We start from the raw sequence: 22026 nt of genomic DNA on the forward strand, positions 1-22026 counted from the left end.
GTATTGGTAAACGAAATTATTGTTTGGAAGCCAGAAAATTCATTTTCATGTTTAATGAAGAAACGTAAAAACATAGTAATTCGACAGTAAGAAACACAGCAATAATATTTCTCCATCACTCTCTCTTTACGTTGTTCGCACCCTTCCCTCCTATCTCTCACTCTCTTTTCTCCCTTCTCTCTTCCTTCTTATATGTTTCTTTGCTTACTTTGTTTTCTTTGTTTTTTGTCGCCTTTTTGTTTCCTTCGAGACTACTCGTCGCTTAATTTTTGTTTAATGAATTCTTATTTTGTCAGCTCCTATCCCTCATTCTCTTTTTCTCCAGGAATCTCTCTGCTAAACTTATGATATGCCATCAAATATAAGCCATGGAAAGTCAATCTAGCTTTTCCTCTCTCTCTCTCTCTCTTAAATTGAATCGCATTGTGTTCTTGTTTTATGCATTTGTTAAGGTGCTTTAATATTGTCCTTTACTTATATATTATCACCTTAATTATTTTTCATATTTTTCATTATTTGTATTAATATCATATGCCTTACTAATTTGATCTTGTATTCAACCCCTCGAAGCTTATGTCTAAGTTTATGACGGACTTTCCGTCGCTTAACACCGACTTCATCTACTAGGTGGAAGTGGAATTCTAAGTACGTTAAATCTAAAAGCACCTTTTTCATGTTCGATGTTTGTGCAGGGCATATGGCCTTTGCGCTGGGTACTGGGTAGTCATCACATTCCAAGAACACGATGTTCCATGCAATAAAAAATGTGCTATGATCCTTGTTACAATTCATATATCCAAGATTTTGATATCTCAAATCACCTTCAAATTAAAATTGAGATGTAAATTGGCGTTTGGTAACAGGAACAATTGTTCTTAGAAATGCATGTTTCTAGAGCTTTGTTATGAGGAACTAACAAGCCTCTTCTTTCCCGAGGGGGAAGGCCATGCGAGCAGCGACAACATGTCCTCGAGAGACAACAAACAGTAGGAGAAAACTCTGGTAGAGCGAAGTGACGTGATGAGAATCTTTTGGTGGGCAGTGGGCTTGATTAGACCAGTTACTCATCCAATTGAAAAGAAGGTTCTCCTCTTATACGAATTAGTAGTTATACCAATCGCACCTAAACTCCATTTTAATGAAACACAGTCATTACCTGCCATCGAATTCTTATCGGTAAGGTTTTGGTAAAGGAAAGTTATTTCAGGATAGTAACGATATTCTGCTTTCACGTAGATATTCCTTGCAAAATTAACCGATGTTCGCATCTGCTTATACGTACAAAACTTCCAATACCACATTGAAATTTACCGAAAATGTCTGCACAGTACATCTTAGTAGTTCTTGCTCCAACCTAATTCATTAAACTAGTCAATCGTCACTTGCGCGCAAGTTTTATCAGTGGACGCGTTCGGGCAATCTATCTACGAAGGGAAACGCTTTCTCTCTGAGTGGGGAGTCTTCAAGAGGTAAGGAGGATATATTTCTTGGTCGTTTTCTTCCATTTCTTGTGTGCAGAATCTCCGTTCCGTTTTCTTCTCGTTTGGGTCCTTCGTGCTCATGAAAATTGGCCTTGATTCTTTATTACCAATGGTTGGGCTAAGTGCCCACCTTCAATGTGTTGGTGTTTCAGGATTCCCCTGCTTTTCTGTTCGCAGTTCTTTCCCTGTGAATTCTTTTGCGTCAGTAGCCTGTACTCTATGAGCAGATTAATCGAGAGAGAGGGAGATAGAGAGAGAATACTGACTAGAATCACTGGTTTTATAATTCGTGGCAGAACCAATTCGAAGGGGTTATTTTTTTCTATTCAATTTTCTCCCTTTTTTACAAGGTTGGGGAAGTTACTGCGGTTCCTGCCCAAATCACTCGAAAGCGTATTGTGCATTGTGGGCTATTAAGTTTTTAGTTTTTAGAATTTTCAGAAACCTTTATGTAATATCAACCTTCACAAGTTTAATTAAAAAACAGATAGAGGTCATAACTGGAACTGCAAGGTCCATCAAAAGGCAACAGACCCTGTGTATAAGCAAAGCCTCTAAATACACGCACTTACAGGACAAAGCATGTGGGTGCCATACCACGAAACCTCCTAAGGAGAGAGAGAAACTTAATCTCCTATTTTCAACGGTACCATATTCTGGGTAGGACCACAATTCTGCCAAATGGGGTCTCCATTTTTACTTCCAGATCTGTGCCCTTCTTCCATAATAATTGCTGAATCCCCTATCTGCAGCTGTCTCCATGTAACACAAGAACAAGTCTATACAAATTTTTGTATCGCTAATTTATGTTGTTTGTTGTGAAATTGGACTTCCTAAAATAATTTTTATTTTGTGCAGAATATGCCCAATTTTGTCTTGTGATGTAAAACAGTATCTTTGTTTTGCATTTTGTATAATTTTTATTTTGTGCAGAACATGCCCAATTTTGTCTTGTGATGTAAAACAGTATCTTTGTTTTGCATTTTGATGTTTAGGGTATTGGAATGCAACTGTAACCATTTATTGACTTGGCAAGTAGGACATTAGATCACTTTTGTGGCACATTAATGGTGGTTGTAGGGAATAAAAGTTTAAAGACTGAGAAGCAGTACAATAACTCGGCACATGTTAGTTCACCCATCGTTCCTCATGTTTCTTGGTACATCTTTAAGCTTCCCTGGATGGTGACAGAATAAATGTGCAATAGCATGGTTACCATTCCAAGTAAAATATGGACTAAACTCTATGTTTATCTATAGTTTGAGCTTGTTATGACTTGCGAGTGACATCGATCATCCAAAAGTTCATCATCATATGTATTATGAATGATGATTCTTCAGTTTTCTCCTCAAATTTGTCCTAGTAAATGATCATATGACGTGAATAGCACATTTTGTGATGCATATTTTTGTCCTGTATCTTGAAGCTTCCATCAGCTCCTTTAATCAACAATTTTGTAAACTTTATCCCATGAGCATCAATGTTTTCATTGGGAGTCCAAAATTGAAGTGAATCAGGTAGTCTGGTCTAAAATGTTACTCAGTTTTCTGTTCATCAACATTTGCAGTTTGGTTGAACATCTTAGATTCCAGCTTGGAATCCCAAAATCTTAGGATGTGAAGCATAAACTTTCTGAACATTATAAACAGAGATTCTTTCTTTGTCCTTTTATTTTCGTTGTTCTTTCCTTCTATAATGGAGCTAACAACTCTGTTTTCTTTTCTTTGAACAGTTATATCTGCTGAACTGAGGCTTGTACCAATAATTCCCTGTCGCTACAGCAGGATGAGTTCACATATTTTTGCAGTAGAAGTCACTAATCTGTCCCCTGAAGCGACAGAAAAGGATCTTTATGATTTCTTCGCTTTGTGTGGTAAAATTGAACATGTTGAGATCATCAGGTCTTGGAATCCTTTTGTCTCTCTCTCTCTCTCTCTCTCTGTGTGTGTGTGTGTGTGTTGTTAAATAGAAGTGCTCATGGCTGCATTTATGCTTGTTATGTTGTGTCTAACTTATATATTATCTTTTTGATCTAAGTGGATGCTTGTCGTTGGATTATTTTGTATTTCACTGGATTATTTTGGTTTTCACTTTGACAGGCATGGAGAGCTTGCAACTACCGGTTATGTCACCTTTGAAGACTTTCATGCCATGGAGATGGCAGTCCTGCTAAGTGTGAGTTTTATTTGTGTTAGGGTACTGAATTGTGAAGTTGAAAATTGTTGTCACAGTTTATGTGCTTGAAATCCCAACACATAAGAAAGTTAAAATCTTAATATGTGATTTTGTAAGTTATAACATTACTTGTTAATGATTTAGGTCTATTCCATTTGAACCTGTAATTGCACGATTTACCAGATATTCAGGAATGTAAGAAAGCTGCATGTTAGAAACTACTTGAGCCAATTTTCTTCCTTTCATTTTCTCCTATGGTCTACAAATGAGTTAAATGTGAATACTTTCAGGGTGCTACAATCCTAGATCAGAAAGTGTGCATTGCCCGTTGGGGTGATTATGATGACTCTTATAGTCTGTGGGGTGGCTATTCGTGGAGTCATGATGGAGACACAATTTCGAAGGTACTTTTGTATATTCAACGTATTTCATTCTTTTCATGCAACTATCAAGAAAACTGAAAATACCCTGGGATTGTGAGTGCTGATAACTAGAACCTCAAATATGTGTCTTATTTAACATCATTTGTCTATTATTTCACATCATGTTTACTATTCTGATGCAGCTTGTTGGTTCTCGGGGCACTTAGAGATAAGCCTTTATAGTCTTCCCATTCAACTTGATTTTCTGTTATGTAGAGAAACCCACTAGACGTGTCTATCAGTATTTGACTACCTTATTTAGAAGGTTAGATAGCTTAATTGTACATGTTCTTGTTTAAAACATATCCAAGAATGGCAGCGTACCAACTTTTGAAATGGAGAATGTCCAAACTGTATGTTGTACATAACTCTGAAATGCTGGGGAAACTTCTAAATTATTGGACTTTTTTAAGTTTCGTATTTCTGAGCAACTAAGGATGAATGATGCCCAAAGCCCAGAATTTATATTGGGCATAGGACTTGTTAACGTGACAAGAAATATGTCTTTACAACTTTGCCTTCAGGAGGTTTCATGTTAGGAAACCTATTGTTTCAGGATGTTGGATTACAATGATTTTTTTAGTTAATTACACTGTTCTCATTGTAGTACATCTGCATCAGCTGAGATGCTCATAGCAGGAGATGCTGTTCATAAAATTATCTGAGTGGGACATTGTTATTTATGTAATATGGAGTTTCCTTCAGGATAATGCATCATAAAGGAAGGAATAAGTGGTATAAATATCAATGCCAAAAAAAAAAATGCTATGTTACTCTTGACCATGGGCCACGTTTAAAGACTTTTGACTGTTGCTTTGATTTTATTATGTATTGGATAAATTCATGGAGTACGATTATAGCATCTTCTGAACTTGTCTGTTGCCTAACTAGGCCACACAAGAGAGCCACTTCGTGGCCACTCCAACGGAAGCTGTAACAATGGCACAAGAAGTAGTTAAAACCATGTTAGCCAAAGGATACATCCTAGGCAAGGATGCATTGGCCAAGGCGAGAGAGTTTGATGAATCCCATAAAGTGTCTGCCGCAGCTGCTGCGAAGGTTTGTGAATTGAGCAAGAGAATTGGGCTCACTGACCGGATCAATGCAGGAGTTGATACGCTCAAATCAGTGGACGAGAGGTACAATGTCTCTGGAATTACTAGCACAGCATTGGCAGTTACAGGCAGGGGTGTGGCAGCTACAGGAAGGGGTGTGGCAGCTGCAACCAACGCCGTTGTTAAGAGCAGCTACTTCTCTGCTAGTGCTCTTTGGGTGTCTGATGCTCTTGCCCGTGCTTCTAAGGCTGCAGCTGAACTGGGAAGTCATTCCAGTAAGAAGTGAACTATTGAAACTTTTTATGCTCGACTGTACTGTGAGAATTGGCAATACAAGCTGGCCTTCTTTCTGCTTGGTTAAGCAAGGACAGTTCCTTTCTGTAATGTAACTAATGATAATAGTAATGAGGCTTCCAAAATTTAACTAGTTCTTATGTCTGTTTTTCTTTTCCTTTTCGGATACCAATTGATAATATGAATCATCTTCCCGGATCTTTAGCTGCATTTTGCTGTTAGTAGCTTGCTTTGATTCTATTTTTAAACAAAAAACAGGGGGTTAAGCAGGCTTCTGAATATTGCTGCGCTGCTGTAATTGCACGATTTACCTGATATTCAGGAATGTAAGAAAGCTGCATGTTAGAAACTACTTGAGCCAATTTTCTTCCTTTCATTTTCTCCTATGGTCTACAAATGAGTTAAATGTGAATACTTTCAGGGTGCTACAATCCTAGATCAGAAAGTGTGCATTGCCCGTTGGGGTGATTATGATGACTCTTATAGTCTGTGGGGTGGCTATTCGTGGAGTCATGATGGAGACACATTTTCGAAGGTACTTTTGTATATTCAACGTATTTCATTCTTTTCATGCAACTATCAAGAAAACTGAAAATACCCTGGGATTGTGAGTGCTGATAACTAGAACCTCAAATATGTGTCTTATTTAACATCATTTGTCTATTATTTCACATCATGTTTACTATTCTGATGCAGCTTGTTGGTTCTCGGGGCACTTAGAGATAAGCCTTTATAGTCTTCCCATTCAACTTGATTTTCTGTTATGTAGAGAAACCCACTAGACGTGTCTATCAGTATTTGACTACCTTATTTAGAAGGTTAGATAGCAAACTGTATGTTGTACACAACTCTGAAATTGTGGGGAAACTTCTAAATTATTGGACTTTTTCATGTATCATATTACTGAGCAACTGAGGATGAATTATGCCCAAAGCCCAGAATTTATATTGGGCATACGACTTGTTAACATGACAAGAAATATGTCTCTACAACCTTTTGCCTTCAGGAGGTTTCATGTTAGGAAACCTATTGTTTCAGGATGTTGGATTACAATGACTTTTTAGTTAATTACACTGTTCTCATGTGGTACATCTGCATCAGCTAAGATGCTCGTAGCAGGAGATGCTGTTCATAAAATTATCTGAGTGGGACATTCTTATTTATGTAATATGGAGTTCCCTTCAGGATAATGCATCATAAAGGAAGGAACAAGTGGTATAAATGTCAATGCCAAAAAAAAAAAATGCTATGGTACTCTTGAGCATGGGCCACGTTTAAAGACCTGTGACTGTTGCTTTGATTTTATTATCTATTCGATGAATTCATGGAGTACGATTGTAGCATTTCTGAACTTGTCTGTTGCCTAACTAGGCCACACAAGAGTGACACTTCATGGCTACTCCAACGGAAGCTGTAACAATGGCACAAGAAGTAGTTAAAACCATGTTAGCCAAAGGATACATCCTAGGCAAGGATGCATTAGCCAAGGCGAGAGAGTTTGATGAATCCCATAAAGTGTCTGCCGCAGCTGCTGCGAAGGTTTGTGAATTGAGCAAGAGAATTGGGCTCACTGGCAGGATCAATGCAGGAGTTGATACGCTCAAATCAGTGGATAAGAGGTACAATGTCTCTGGAATTACTGGCACAGCATTGGCAGCTACAGGCAGGGGTGTGGCAGCTGCAACCAATGCCTTTGTTAAGAGCAGCTACTTCTCTGCTGGCGCTCTTTGGGTGTCTGATGCTCTTGCCCGGGCTTCTAAAGCTGCAGCTGAACTGGGAAGTCATTCCAGTAAGAAGTGAACTATGGAAACTTTTTATGCTCGACTGTACTGTACGAATTGGCAATCTAAGCTGGCCTTCTTTCTGCTTGGTTAAGCAAGGACAGTTCTTTTCTGTAATGTAATTAATGATAATAGTAATGAGGCTTCCAAAATTTTAACTAGTTCTTATGTCTGTTTTTCTTTTCCTTTTCAGATGCCAATTGATAATATGAATAATCTTCCCGGATTTTTAGCTGCATTTTGCTGTTAGTAGCTTGCTTTGATTCTATTTTTAAACAAAAAACAGGGGGTTAAGCAGGCTTCTGAATATTGCTGCGCTGCTGTGCATCTAGGATATGAACAGTTCGGATGTGGTTTCAATAGTTTAAATAGTCGAATTTAAACTGTCTAGGTACCTGTTTGTATAGTTTAATCTGATGACTATCATGGAGCTGCCTCTCAAGGGGGTAATCCACCAGGTGACATGGTCTCTAAACTCTGCAATGATTCACCAGTTTGAATGCGAGCTTAGGGAAGTTTCACTCAGTGGCATCCTGTTTCTTGGATTTTCAAAGCAACCTCAAGCTTCTCAATTTCTGTCACAAGTCACCTGTTTGCTCGAAGCAGGTTATTTGTTAGAACATTTCACCATTGTAGGTGGAATGCCTTAACACACAAGTCGCCCTCCTGGTTTGCCAACAGCTGTCAAAAAAGGTCCCTCTTTATTCTTTAATTCAGAAATTTTGAAGTTTATTGGAGGTAAAACCTTCTTTGGATTCTGTAAGGTTTACTTTTACTTTTTTCTCAAGAAATTCTTTTATGGAGATTATGGGAACTTCAAAACCTCACCTTTCTGAATCGAACCTTTAACTTGACATCCGAATTTGGGAGTCGTCAGAAAGAAATTGTTGCCCATATGAGGGTTAAATTAAAAGCATGAGATTTCCCATTAAATGGAATTTTTCTTCGATATTAAGCATTAACGATCTAAGATCCGCAGAAATCCTGATTTATAAGCTTTTACTTTCAGACAACTGTTTTCTCCAATAGATGGCTCTTGAAAATTCATCCTCAAACTGAATCGAATCGTCTCGAGTATGTGCTATGGTTTCCATTTCTACCGATCGTCTTGAATATTTACTGCGGCGTCGTCCAGTTTTCCCTTGGATCCTTGCAGTGGACTCCCAATGTGGATGTTGAAATCTCTGCATTGGGGTTGTCGACACCCTCACAATTGAGTTTCTTGTTACACACACGAATTTCTAACAAAATTGGTATCGTAGTTTCATAATGGAATCGACACAAATGTAAAAAGAAATCCCACCCTGCGACTAAATCGAGATCAAGTCATCTGCTGCTCGAATCCCTCAGCAACATGAATCACATATCTGGTCAGTAACAACAGTACACTAACAAACAAGAAAAAGGCTTCCATGGCTGGACAACTCGACAAGGTGAAGGGGGTGGCGACCTGCCTGTGACAAGTGACCTACAAAGAAAACCTGTGCTTGCTTTTCCAAGCATTGAAAAGGACATGAACCCACAAATTTGAGCAGCAGTAATAATGGCACATGAAACACCCAACCAGATATTGCCCATCACACCTGGGCAAAACTCCAATGAAAATAGAACTTTAGAGATCAGCAAGAAAAGAAAAAGGGAAAGGAAAACAGAAAAGCTGTCTTTTTCATTGTGCCAGCATAAACTTGAGCTTTTTGCAAGGTTTTTTTAAAACGCAAGAATTCAAACCTAAAATAGCTATTTTCCGATAACGGCAATTTGGGGATCTCAAGAAAAGTTGGGGACTCCATTTAGGAGATGTTTGATTGCGGATTCAACTCCCCATGGTCTGATATGGCTTAGAAATACACCGGTGCTAGGGGTGGAAGCAAGTGTGGGCTGCATGTGGGCAATTGCCCACACGAACCCAAAAATTTTCTTAATTTTATATCCATATTTTTTGAGTAATTTTTTTCATTTACTTAATTCTCCTTAGCCAGAATTTTCTGGCTCCAAGCCTTCAATGCAATAGATCAGGAACTGAAGGATCTCAGATCTAGAAAAGAAGTTCAAATAACCAGACATCCCCTGGCCAATCAAATAGATGGGACTTCAAAGATCATTGGTCCAAGATCCAAGGTTCATAACTGAAAACCCGGGCTCCAAGTGAACTATAGATGTAAACGGTTTGGATTTGGATAGTCTACCTGATGAATTTGATAGATTCATGCTGAAAAAATGTGGTGGAAAAAGATGGGTCATTAGACAACTCCTGTTTAAGGGTGGGCAATGGGCCCACTTACTCAAACCGGCCCGTGATGGGCTGAGTTTGAGCTGGTTCTTTGATTCTTGGGTATTGGAGGGCTCCATATACTTAGAAGTTAGAACTCATCTCTCCTTTTTTTTTTTTTTTTTGCTATATACATATTCCCTCGACATATGACATTAGCAATCGGCTTACTTAGAAACTTTTCATGTGTCGTTGATGGTATCTTTAGAAACTCTTCATATGTCACCGATGATTCTCTTAAAAGCTCTCAACATATCGTCAATGGTTTCTGAAATATTAAAATATAAAATATTAAAAGTTTCAAATATAAGTAATACCCATAGGTATAAAGTTGAGTTGACAGTCAGGCTCGACTCGACTCGACAGGTTCGGCTTATGCTTTGGACGACCCACCAAGCCTCACTTTGTTGAGCCACGGGCTGGCCTGGCCCACAGCCCAATGCCCAATGCCCAGCCTTATTTCTTCAGTTATTCACCAAAAAGAAAATTAATCTAACTGATAAGGTAAGTGTTGGGATCTAACAGTGGGCGTCGGGCCAGTCTCAGAGACAATGAAGAAACCGGGTCGAGCCCATAAAATTTTTTATAATATTTTTATGTATATAGATATATATATATACAATATTTTTTTAGTAAATCCTGAGCCGATGGCCACCCCTAGTTGGGATGTGCATTTATGGTTTTCATCTTTGAAATGGAGTCCGCGTTTTTTTATTTTGTCGTTTGGAAAAAGTTGTAGCGAGGACCTCCTTGATTGATCCAGCATTCTCTGGAAATGGTGGTCTCCAAAAAGGTATTTTTTTCTTTATGACTTCAACATGGGCACAGAACAGTGCTCTTTCGGCGTAAATGTTACAAAAAATGGGCTAAGAGATTAGGCAGGCACAATAATACAGCAACAAGTAAACCAGACAAATGTATAGTGCTCTTCCTTTAACCAAAAACTCAAACCTGCTTTTTACTACCTGCCCAACAAAATCCATATTCAAATTTGGTCCAACTCACATGCAAGAGAGGGAAAAAGGGAATCTGTGGTTTTGTTCATATGCATACATGAAACCATCTAGAAGTGATCCAAACTCACCCACAAAAAAAAAAAAAAAAAAAAAGGAAACTAAGATTTACCTACTCCACCTCTCTTCCTTAAAGAGTAAAGAAAACAAAGCCTCAAAGATTGTGAGAATTCTACCACTATGAAATTCCACACTCTCTTCCTTAGAGTAAAGAAAACAAAGCCTTTAAAGATTGTGAGAATGCTACCACTATGAAATTCCAAACAAACAGTGCCAAATCTCTCGCCTACCTCTTCAAGAGAGGCCAACCAAAACGGAACACATTGCTCTTTACACCAAGTTGGAGTTGTTACATCTTCACTTAAAAAGTTCAAACTGATATTCCACCGCTGTTCCTAGCAGGATTCAATTTTCAAGTTTTGAATGGGAAAACAACTACAAGAAATTTGGTCATGAAGTAGGCCCAACTGCCATGCTCCACTTGCACCAGAGCAGCCCAATCCACTCGATTTTTTTCAACTCTACGAGAATTATAGGCACATCCCCTACTGTTTATCAACAAGAAATACGAATAAGATGAAGGAAAATTTTCTCATTCAATTCAATGCTTCTCGTTGTGTATTCAAATCTTTTATCCATTTTCTGCTTTTAATCAAGCATCAAATTTCTTCTGTCAAACTCTACACTCTTCTTCTGTACACAGAGTCCAACTAAGCTTCACCACCACCCACATTTCAGTTTCCACATACAACATTACCCTTTAAACTAAGAAGAAAAAAAAAAAAAAAAAAAAGAGGAATACCACGTAAGGGATCCCCACAAACCAAAAATTACAAAGGAAATGCTCTAATGAGTATCAACAGCATAGGGAGCACCTCACGATACCGTTCTCGTTGCAGTCCGGGCACCTCAGGAACTCGTCCCTGTCCTCCTCATACACCTTGCAGCTGCCATGACACGTCTCGCAGGGCACGAATCTTATGTCACCGCAACCCTCGCACGCCGACCCGCCGACCGCCCGCAGCGGCAGCCCCTCCACCATTGCGCTCAGCTTCCCAGAGTCGTGCAATTGCCGGACTTCGTCGGCGCCGCCAACATACCGGCCACCTATGAAGAGCCTCGGCAGCGGCCCCGGCCCCGGTTCGCCGAGCAGTGTCCTGAGCTCCTCCTTGTATCCGGAGTGCATGGATACGTCCCTCTCGTCCACCAGCACGCCCAGTCCCCTTAGTATCAGCCTCACCGCACGGCAGTCCTCGTAGGTTTTTCGTATGCCACGGAGACTCGTCACATAGAGAACCACTGCTCCATCCTCGCCGCGTGGCGGACAGTCGTTAAGTGGGGCCACGCGGGATGCCTTCCGCGCCAACTGCTCGCCGGCCGGCGAGCTCGCCTTCAAGCTCTCTGACTCTGATTTATCCGATTCCTCTTCTTTATCTGATTCATCTGGTGAACCGACGGATTCTGCGGGTTCCTCAGCCGGTTCGTCGGCAGCGGCGGGGCTCGGGTTTGTTTTAGGAGAGAGTTGGTGATTTAGAGCCTTACGGAACGTGTCGATGATATCCGGATCGAAGTCGAGGACCACGGAAGGATCCGAGTCTCCCACCTGCAACCAGACCGATCCGGGGGAACCGGCGGCTGAGGGCGGCTTGGGCAGGACGGCGTGGAAGGAGAAGGAGCGGGCGGCGGTGGAATTGCGGTAGCTGGGGAGGTATAGCGGAGAATGCTCCTCGAGGCCCTCCATGAGCTCCCACACATCCAGAGTCTCGGGCTCGCCGGGGGGCGTTGCGGTCGGCGTGAACTTCCTCGAGCCTGCCCGATGCCGGTTCGCCGTCTCCATGGCCGTCGACCAATCCAGCACCTTGGCCGCCGGAGAGCGATTTTCTTCGCGCTTTGAGTCGCGCCCACCGCCATCGTCTCCTTCGACGCTCTCCGCTTCCTTCCTTGCCTCTGCGAAGAGTTTCTCGTCGAAGGCGTCGAGTTTGAGGCTGCCCAGCGTGGTGGACGAGAGGGAAACAACGTGGCAGCCATCATCATTCTTCCGAAGGAGGTCGTGGACGGGCAGGGAGCGGCTGCGAGGGAGAGGGTACCAGGAGGAGTTGGGGCTGCCATGGCGGCGAAACCTTTTCGAACTCGCACAACCCATCGATAGAGACGGAGGAGACGCAGACAGAAATGGCTGCGAATTAATTTCCTTTCTTGGGGACGATAGGTCTAATGAATTCCCGTGTGAACTAGAGCGAGAGAGAGAGAGGGTCTAATCCAATGATGAAGGGATCGGGATTCGGAATAAACCTGACGGCTCCCCTGGATTCCTGGTTTTACGGGAGATGTAGGTGCCAGAAAATCCACAATTTACTATCCTAAAAATTCCGGGAAACCCGCCGGCTTCTATATTGCCATACAATCATTCCTCGTCACAGAACCTCGTTCGCCGTCCACAAAAGTAAAGTAGAACAGCAACCATTCCCCTCTCTCGGAAGAAATGCGTTTCCAGCCGTCGACGGCAAATTTCCCCGCTGAAGTTACAGGAGACAGGCCATCCTCTGTCTCTCAGAAGCTATCCGATTCCACGCTCAGCAGCGATCCTGGCCAGACCCCAAAAAACGAAAATAAGAGATGAAAAATCTCTGAAAACATCAATCGATTCTGCTAATCAACAAGAGAAAAAACACCATAACTTTGAGTCCATTCAAAATTCTCGACAAAAATCATGAAACCGATCAATGGTATCGACGAATTTACCAGAACTGAGAAGAAACACGAAATACGAATAACGAAATTGGGCAGAGGCTTGATGGGGAGAGAGAGAATCCGACTTACGGAGTTATCCTAAATTCGAATTCCTGGAGAAGCGATTTCAAGCACGGAAAAGGAAATCTCCCAACGTGAACACTGGCGACGTTTGCGGGTGCCCGAGTCGGACAAGATCTCGACAACAGTGGCCGTGTAATCGACCGGCAATGGAAGCGTCGGTCACTGCATCATCAGCAGCAGTAACTCCATCGTTAATGCCAAGCACTCCGCTAATCGCGTTTCCTTATGTCGAAGAAACGACCAAGAGAAACGACGTTTTCCTCTCAATCTTCTGATTCCAGAGAGAAAGTGACAGAGAAAGAGAGAGAGAAGAGTCAAAAGTAGGAGGAGTCCCTCGTTGAACGAAGCCCTTCCTTTTAGCCGTCGCAGTCTCTTTTCAAATGGGGTTTTTCCCCTCTTTTGAAATCGTCAACTCAGAGAGAGAAGAAGACGAGGAGTGGCGCCAACTCTCTTCCTCCGCCGCGTCGTCTTCAACGGAACGAAGCGGATAATCAAAAGCAAGAGGAAGAAATGATTTCCTCTGCCGCGTCTCCTCTCCCTGGGTGCACGTTCATGGTTTAAGTTTTGTTTTCAAAAATTTCCGTTTACCTCTGCTTTTGAAGACAAATCCCACAAACGAACCTCAAACCTTAGAATTTCACCATAAGGGGCACGACTTTTGTTATAACATTTCAAATGAAATGCCTACGATGGTAGAATAAGTTCACATGTAATTGAAGTTTTCATTTATAAATTTTAGTGAAACTTTTGAAACTATAGTTCGGCTCTTTAATGAAAAATTCTTAGCTTTACCCTTCTTAAAAAAATATGTTTCTTACCCATGGATCCCTAGTCCCCAAGGGAAACTAATAGTACGAACTATAATTCGTAACTTTCCCATAAATTTATAATTTTTATGAAAACACTTGTGGATTATAATTTCTAACAGATTGATGATTTATATATATTTTTAATGTATAAATCTTCTTAAACAAGGTGTTACTTTCTATTAAACTGCGGAATTTCGTCTGCTTGCCTCGTGATGCTTGACGAACGGACCTTCGCCGTGGCTACAGTAAAGAAGAAGATACGTTAATTTTGGAATTTTATAAACCACAAAAAGGTAGCTTCGTGGAATAAGTTAAATATTTCGGTCGCACGTCTGATATTCTTGCTTGCCGGCACCAATAAAAGTTGCTTCCACCCGCGTGCATCAATTTATGTCCAAGCATTATGCTGATATTCTAAAAACGCCCTCATGTTTTTAAGTCTTGCAGTTGTGAACAGCCACTAATTTGACTGGCTTTTTAATGTGGACAGTCTAAAAATAGGAGAAAAATAAAAAAAAAATTGACGATTATTTTTGTTATTGGTTTTAATATATATATTTTTTATTATTATTATTTTCTTAACTATGCATCTACTTTATATGAACGTCATTGATTTGATAAAACAGCGCTGGATAACTAACTCGAGTCACCATTAACTCACTCTCAATCTCTATACTATGTATACACAAGGCCGGTTAAAATCTGATTAAATAAGTTAAAAAATATTACTTTTTATTTGTTAAATTAAATAATTAATTTAAAGTCCAAATTAAAAAAATCGAATACAAAATCCCATCAAAACAAGATGAACTGAGATGGGTCTTTAAATCAAATTGATCCAAATCCATGCGGTTTCAATACATCGGCACGTGATTAGATAACAAAAGGACGAAGGGAAAAAAACGCATCGGATGACATATAGTGAACATGGATTTAAATGAATATTAATGGACAACGTAATTTCTTAAGACAATGACAGAAAGGAGTTTTATTTGCATCTAGGCGGGGTTTTATTGGAGGGCTTCTCTGTCTCCCTCACCAATTCCACATTACTTCTGCTCAATTCAATGTCCCCTTAAAATTTACAGCATAACGTTTGCAAACCGACAAAAAAAAAAAAAAAAACTGGCTTCCATCATCCCATGTGGCTTTCATATTCATATGTGTGGCTCAATTGCTTAATCACAGTTTTTTTTTAGCAATGGAATGCATTTTTTGATAGTTTTTAATTATATATATATATATATATATATATATATATATATAAAAGAAAAAAAACTATTGGTACTCTGTTTATTTTAATTTTCATATATATATAATGACTTTGCCATGTAATCAAGACAAAGCATATAGATGCGTAAGAGAAAAAACTATATATACTAGTACTAGTCTACTAGATGATCAAAATACTCATCATTTATTTGGAGTTGGATAGAATGGTTCTAGTTAGATAGTTGGTAACTATGGAAAACTAAAGTAACAATATATATATCATCTGGATTTGAGTTTGATGTTGGTCGTCGTATTTGGTTTTGGTGAATGCAACTTTTAAATGGAAGGATAGGCATGTTAACCAGCAGACAAGAAGATAAATGTGCATCCACCAGACACATTATACCTCATTTTGTTTTGAATAAGGGAGATGAGACGTCAATGTCTGCATTGAACACCCAAAAAAATATGTATGCGTATTATCTGCCACACTCTTTGTCCGTGGTTGGTGGACTTACCTTTCTTTCATCCCCAAAATAAATAAATCTTCCGTTAATTTAAAAACACATATAGACGAGTCAACCGGAAGAAAATGAATCCCATGATGCGCCAAATACATGGAGAATGCTACTACCCTTGCATTCTTCTTGGGGACATCAAAATTTTAACAATCAAGTCTCTTCTTGCATATGATTTATGTATTAATCATGGGCCCCGTCAATTTGTTTTTTTTTTTTTAAATTATATCTAAGTTTTAAGAAATTTTACTTGTTTTAAATAAAAATTTTGAAAAATGATATTTCAAATTATGGTTAAAATATTTTTTAACCATTTTTTAAATAAAAGTAGGAAATTAATTAGCCAATACAAGCTGACTATGTCTACTATATATATATATATATATAAATTGAAAATCAACTAGTTAGAAAATGGTGTAAGTCTGTAGCTACGAGAACAAAAGCGCCATGAAAGAAGCGGAGCCCTCGAAGCAAACAACTCCTTTCAAGTGGACAGGACAGCCAACGTGCTCGACACAGTTCGCAAACGACGAGCTTCGTTGGCAAATTCACAAGATTTTGCTGCAAAGCAGGGAACAATGAACACGGCGCCTTGTTTGGTTGCTTTTGAAGAAGCTGCTACATGTTAATTTTGGTACAAGTTAATTTCATTGTTTTTATCAACTTTTCATATTTTCAATTTCCCTTTTTTTGTTTTTTGGCTTTGACAGTTTACATTTGAAAAAATACAAATTCCAATTTGATTAAAGTCACAAAAAATCTCGATTTTGACCCGATTGCGCCAATTCTTTGTGTATTTGCTTATGAATTTGATTTACAATCAAATTTTGACGCAGCAAAGCCTACAAAAAAAAAAAAAAAAAACCTCGAGATTGGGTCTGGTCAACCTTTTTGCTTTCACATGAACCATGCTGCTATCTTACAAAACTATGGTTGACTCGGTTTGGGCTGGTTGCTGTGATGTGACAGACGCATTAGCCAAGTTTGACTAAAGAGGCGGAACAGATTAAGCGATTTTTTTTTTTAAATATAAAACTTATTAGCCATGTTTGACCCAAGGCCAGTGTGAATAGAAATAGAGAGTGAGTTTTTTGGGTATAGGAATCGGCTTAAATTACCTTTATTCGAAGAGATAGAAAGAGAGAGTGAACGATGATTTTGGTTATCTATAGTCACTCAGCCATCTAACCAATGCCATCTATCTAAACTCAACCTTGGGCGTGAGTCAGGGGTCAGAAACAAGGCGTAGTTGTCAATGGTCAGGTCCTTGCTAGAGAAGTACGACGACACCTGAAAGTCAACACCGACATGGACAACCACAAGCGGAGAACTGGTAGGAAGCAATTGTTGTCGGTATCAGTTTGGTCCCATCTTATTGGTTTGAATTGGGGATTTTTTATACCAAGCTTTTCCTATTTTTCCTTATTCATTATATTCTAAAAAAAAAAAAAAAACTTGCATGTCGCTGTAAGTTGGTGCCACAGATGGGTCCAACCACATCAAGTTCTCCTACTAAAATCATGCAGTTTCCTCTTTCCTCTTACTTTAGATTTGTAACAACCTGGCTCGCTCACTCAGGCTCGGACTTCGAGTCTATCTAATGTGAACCTGCGATTTAGCCGTTTCAAATAAGGCTGCACACGAGCGCAGTCGAACCGGAGCTTGGTCAGCTTGAACTCAACTCGACTACACAAAATCGAGCTCAAACTCGACTCGTTTAACCCATTTAACTCATTTAGGTGTTATCTCGTGTAAGCATTAACTCATTCAACTCGTATAAGCATTAACTCGTTTAACTTGTGAAACTGGTTTTTGCAATATTATAGTTTTTTAGTATTTTTTAAATCTTTTCAGTAGTTCTGTCACGGGGCGACTGTTCTCGCCGAACCATGCGGCGCGACTATTTTGCATAAATTCCACACGCGCGTCCACTTAATTGGGAGCAAAACAAAATTCTTTAACCGCTAAAAGTGAGAAAAATTAGTATCTCGCAATATCCGGATAATTTAATAACTAGGTGCCTTCTTCGATCTCATACACGAAAATGTATTGAGAGAGAGAGAGAGAGAAAGAGAAAGAGTCACAGAATTATTTCATTAATTTTAGCAAAACATCACATAACTTTGTTCTTATTGCAGTTTAAAGCAAAGGGTGATTGCTTTTGACACATTCAACAATTATAGAAGCAAGCACATCTGTATTTGTCTCCACTTCCATTGGGCTCACACACGCCATTCCCATTGTACTGCTCCAAGCATTGCTGCCTGCAGCTAGAGAGGTCGCAGCTGTCCGGGCTCAGCACCTCCAGGCATCGACCCGCTTCCGCTCCAGGAACCATCTTCGCTACTGCAAAAAATTCATATATATAACATAATTAATTATTATTTCTCCGAAAAAAAAGGTTTTTCCAAATATTTTTTAAATTAAAGCAATAAAATCTTCATAGAATGTGCATCAGCTTCTTTGAGCTTAGACCAACTAGTGGGTGCAGCCGGGAATGCTAACCCACACAACTAAGACCTAACTGGGTGTGCTGCCCAAGTACATTTTTCACGTCGGGTTCTAAGATCACCCAGGTTCCGAAACAGTCCCGGTGCACCTCAAGAATACTTTTCAAGTAATTCAAACTTTTTTAAACAACAACTCGACAGAAAATCCTCAAAAATTACCAAATGAGAAGGCGAGGAGGGAGAGGAGCACGACGGCGAGAGCACGGAGATTCTTCATCCTTGTGCACCAACTAGTGTCTCAAGGCTCAAACCAACTGTGTGCATTGCCATGGATGAAGGGAAGCGCTCATATAGGAGATGAAGATGGACATGCCAGCCAATACTTGCACAAAAATATGGAAGTATGTAAGGAAAGAACATCTTTAGCGACACAAGATATCAGCAAAACTTGCCTTTTGAGAGGTAGCAAATCACTTCTTTCCTCATTGATTGGAAGAGCTCAATTTTTGGCCTCTGCTGCCCCATGGATGAATCAGATTCTCACTCATCTGAGCCAAGATGAGACCTGGGTCCCAGTTGGGTCCATCTCTTAATGCAGTCCAGACTTGTGTTGATAATCAGAAGTACAGGTTCATTCTATCTAGGCTTAACTGAACAAGACCAGACAAGATAAAGAACACAAACCAAATTGGTACCCACCTTGCCATTAAAGACCTAGCCATTCCTCATGTACCAAACACACAGTTGCAGAGCCAGTGTGGGCAACTGCCCACATGAGCCCAATCAAACCGCATATTTGTATGTTGATATTCATACTTATTTTCTCATTTTTTTGCATATCGTTGTCCCTAGGACCTGTTGTATGTTGACATTTACCCACATCACTAGTGGGGTAAATGTCATGTCAAATGCCAAAGCCTAATTGTGTCGATGACATATCACCTTACAAAGACATTATGTGGGGCAATTTTTCTTTTTTCTTGGTTTCAGGCACCTTCCCGTCCGGTAAGACCTAATTTGCTTAGATTATATCAAGGGAGACACATAGTAGGTATTTAAGTTTCGATCGCTTCATTCAACTGGACAGTAGAAATGCAATCCTCAATATAATTCAACTCGACAGTAGAAATGCAATCCTCAATATAAAGCCCCACAGCCGAAACGAGAATGTATCTAGGGGCCAGTGGTTGAGTCAGAATTTTTTGGTTATGGGACACTGTTATAAAAATTTTCATTTTTGAAGGGCACAACATATATAAATAAATAAATAATTATAAAAAATTTATGTAAAAATAAATAAAAATTTTGTTGCTGGCGTGGGCAAGTGCCCATGCCAATTTGTATGTAGTTTTGCTAATGCCAGGGCTGAGTCATATGTGAGCTTGTGTGGGCAGTTGCCGTATAGTCCCACAATTTTAGTTGTTTATCTGTTGGTTATGTTTGTATACAAACCATTGCTGAAGTTTTTGCTTATGGTGTTCTCCAATCATATGTTGAGTGAAAATTTTCATATGCTGCTCCTTGAATCCATGAAACTTCGGCTGCCTCGAATTCCAAACCCCAAAGATTTGTGAATGAAGTTTCTCCATATTAGTGCATGCATGGTGAAGTTGCCTAGCTAGAAGGTTTTCTATTTTTCTGTGGCTTGTCACTGACATGATACGATGGCTGCCAAACCTGCAACGTCACACAAACTCTGAGGTGGAGGTCGACGTGCTCGCCGACTCGAGAAGACGGCGAAGATTTTTCCAATTGCGGTTGAGATGGACATTCAATTCCATCCTTAGCAAACCGGCCAAGGCGTGAATGCTGAAAGATAAAGATTCTCTCTCCCCGAAAGGCAAGCATGGAAAAATGCATCTCCAGATATTTTTTCTCTTTTATTCTTGCCCGCCTTCAATTCCCCAATCTTGCATAATCAATTCGGTGGTTTTTGGGATTTGAGTACAGTACAGAATTAGAAGAAGAATGAAGCATTTCCGACCTCTCGGCTTTCTGCTCCTCGCCCTCTTCCTCATCTTCAACAGTAATTCCCATGACCTCCCATAATAAGAGTTGGACAATCAGTGATTTCCTGCTTTCACTTCATATTCTATGAGCTTCATTAAATTAGTTCATGTAACGTCCCGACCCACTCTCACACTAAGCTCGGCCCTTGTTTATTTATTCAACAAATTAAAATATGAGGGCAATGTGCAACGGAGGCGGGTTCCAGGAGCGAAAGCAAAGCAGTGTATGGTGGCGTTGAACCAGAGCAGCTGCAACCTCTCAAGCTGCAGGCAGTAGTGCCTGCAGAAGTACAACGGCAATGGGGTGTGTCAGTCCAATGCAACAAACTAAAATATGAGGGCAATGTGCAGCGGAGGAGGCGGTTCCAGGAGCGGAAGCAAAGCGGTGCATGGCGGCGCTGAACCAGAGCAGCTGCTGCAGAAGTACCACATTAATGGGGCGTGTCAGTCCAATGCAACAGCCACAAGAAAGAGAAACGCCCACAAGAATCGAACAGGAAACATGCTTAGCACATGATATATACAGTGTTGAGATCAATGAATCTAAAGCTATCAAACACACCCTAAGAATCTCCCATTTAAACATATAGGGATGTTGCATATTAAGTAACTGCAATTTATGAGTGCAATTCCCAATGTCTTTGTTTTTTCGATGCAAAGGCTGCTGGGGAGAAATGGCTCCCATCCTATTATTAAAACTTGTAGGAGATGTGAGGTTGAATTTGTTGTGGGGCACCACCATTCTATCAATAATTAATCCACAAGTTGCTAGTTATAATGAGTAGCTAAAGAGCCTGATGAGATCACATCTTTAACTGGGAAGCCGGAGAAAAGATTATCTCCAAACCTTGGGATTTAAAAAGCATGAACGCAGATTCTTATAGTAATTTAAGTAATTTAAAATCCCAAGATCTTAAATCACCTCAGATCTCAAATCCACAAACACGGCTTTAGTTGATTGGACGATGTGTCTGATGACAAGCTCTACGTACTAACCCGTAAGGCTGAGGGCACGTGACTGCGCTTTTAGTAAGACATGGAGACATATTAACTTTTAAAAAACGGCTACTTTTAACTTTTATTAAAATGCTTGTTGTTGCCCAACTTTATTAACACCTTTCAAAGATATATTTTAGAGTTAGAGCTACAGGTCGAGGGAGGATTGAGCAGCAAAATAAAGAGGGTACCACTTTATTAAAGCTTTCTTTTTCCTTCCACAATGTTAAAGTGGAAGATAATTTTAATATAACTTTTATCAAAAGGTACTAATCACCTTATAGAAATATTCTATTGGCCTTATTGACGGGACCTATCACTAAGATTTAACATAGTCAATTTAATGGGATCTTTCTTAATCAAAGCCGGACTTGAATTCATATTCAAACTTAAACGTTTGAAACTCAATCTGAATTTGGCAACATAAAAATCCCGCTTTCACCTAAAATCAAATCAAACTTAAAGTACCTGAAACGTATATGACTAAGGTTGTATTCGATCGAGCGGAGTTAAGCTCGAGCTTGGTCACTCAAACTCGAGCAGGTCAACTCAAGCGCCAATCGATAGACTGAGTCCCAACTCGAGCTCAACTCATTTAAGCTCGTTTAGCATCTCTCTATTTAACTTGATCCTTTTGTTACTTTTAAATTTAGAATTTGTATTTAAAAAAAAAAAAAAGATATCCTAGGTTAAACAAATTTTCAAATACCTTAACCATATATCAAATT

At 39.8% G+C, this 22026-nt stretch overlaps 3 protein-coding genes across 7 annotated transcripts; 2 read left to right on the plus strand and 1 right to left on the minus strand.

Moving 5' to 3' along the window:
• Positions 1 to 937: 937 nt before the first annotated feature.
• Positions 938 to 7528, plus strand: LOC116248605 (binding partner of ACD11 1-like). 5 transcript variants are annotated; one of them, XM_050076317.1, is made up of 8 exons: positions 1136 to 1469; positions 3214 to 3382; positions 3581 to 3656; positions 3947 to 4060; positions 4970 to 5408; positions 5686 to 5753; positions 5849 to 5962; positions 6799 to 6814. In XM_050076317.1, the coding sequence occupies exons 2-6, from the start codon at positions 3267 to 3269 to the stop codon at positions 5691 to 5693; spliced, it is 753 nt and encodes a 250-aa protein (XP_049932274.1). In that variant the 5' UTR covers positions 1136 to 1469; positions 3214 to 3266; the 3' UTR covers positions 5694 to 5753; positions 5849 to 5962; positions 6799 to 6814. The 5 variants fall into 5 exon arrangements, with proteins under 5 accessions (XP_031477348.1, XP_031477347.1, XP_049932274.1 ...); XM_031621488.2 differs by lacking the exons at positions 1136 to 1469; positions 5686 to 5753 and adding an exon at positions 938 to 1083 and having other exon boundaries at positions 6799 to 6818; XM_031621487.2 differs by lacking the exon at positions 5686 to 5753 and having other exon boundaries at positions 1134 to 1469; positions 6799 to 6818.
• LOC116248607 (binding partner of ACD11 1-like) lies at positions 6820 to 7369 on the plus strand. Its single transcript, XM_031621492.2, has one exon. The coding sequence runs from the start codon at positions 6820 to 6822 to the stop codon at positions 7225 to 7227; it is 408 nt and encodes a 135-aa protein (XP_031477352.1). The 3' UTR covers positions 7228 to 7369.
• A 3536-nt stretch (positions 7529 to 11064) lies between the features above and the next one.
• LOC116249178 (uncharacterized protein At3g28850-like) lies at positions 11065 to 13829 on the minus strand. The gene is made up of 2 exons (XM_031622356.2): positions 13311 to 13829; positions 11065 to 13075 (listed from the first exon to the last, which is right to left on the minus strand). The coding sequence occupies exon 2, from the start codon at positions 12631 to 12633 to the stop codon at positions 11347 to 11349; it is 1287 nt and encodes a 428-aa protein (XP_031478216.1). The 5' UTR covers positions 12634 to 13075; positions 13311 to 13829; the 3' UTR covers positions 11065 to 11346.
• Positions 13830 to 22026: the final 8197 nt, after the last annotated feature.

This window comes from Nymphaea colorata, chromosome 2, assembly GCF_008831285.2.
Source record: "Nymphaea colorata isolate Beijing-Zhang1983 chromosome 2, ASM883128v2, whole genome shotgun sequence".
Lineage (NCBI taxonomy): Eukaryota > Viridiplantae > Streptophyta > Magnoliopsida > Nymphaeales > Nymphaeaceae > Nymphaea > Nymphaea colorata.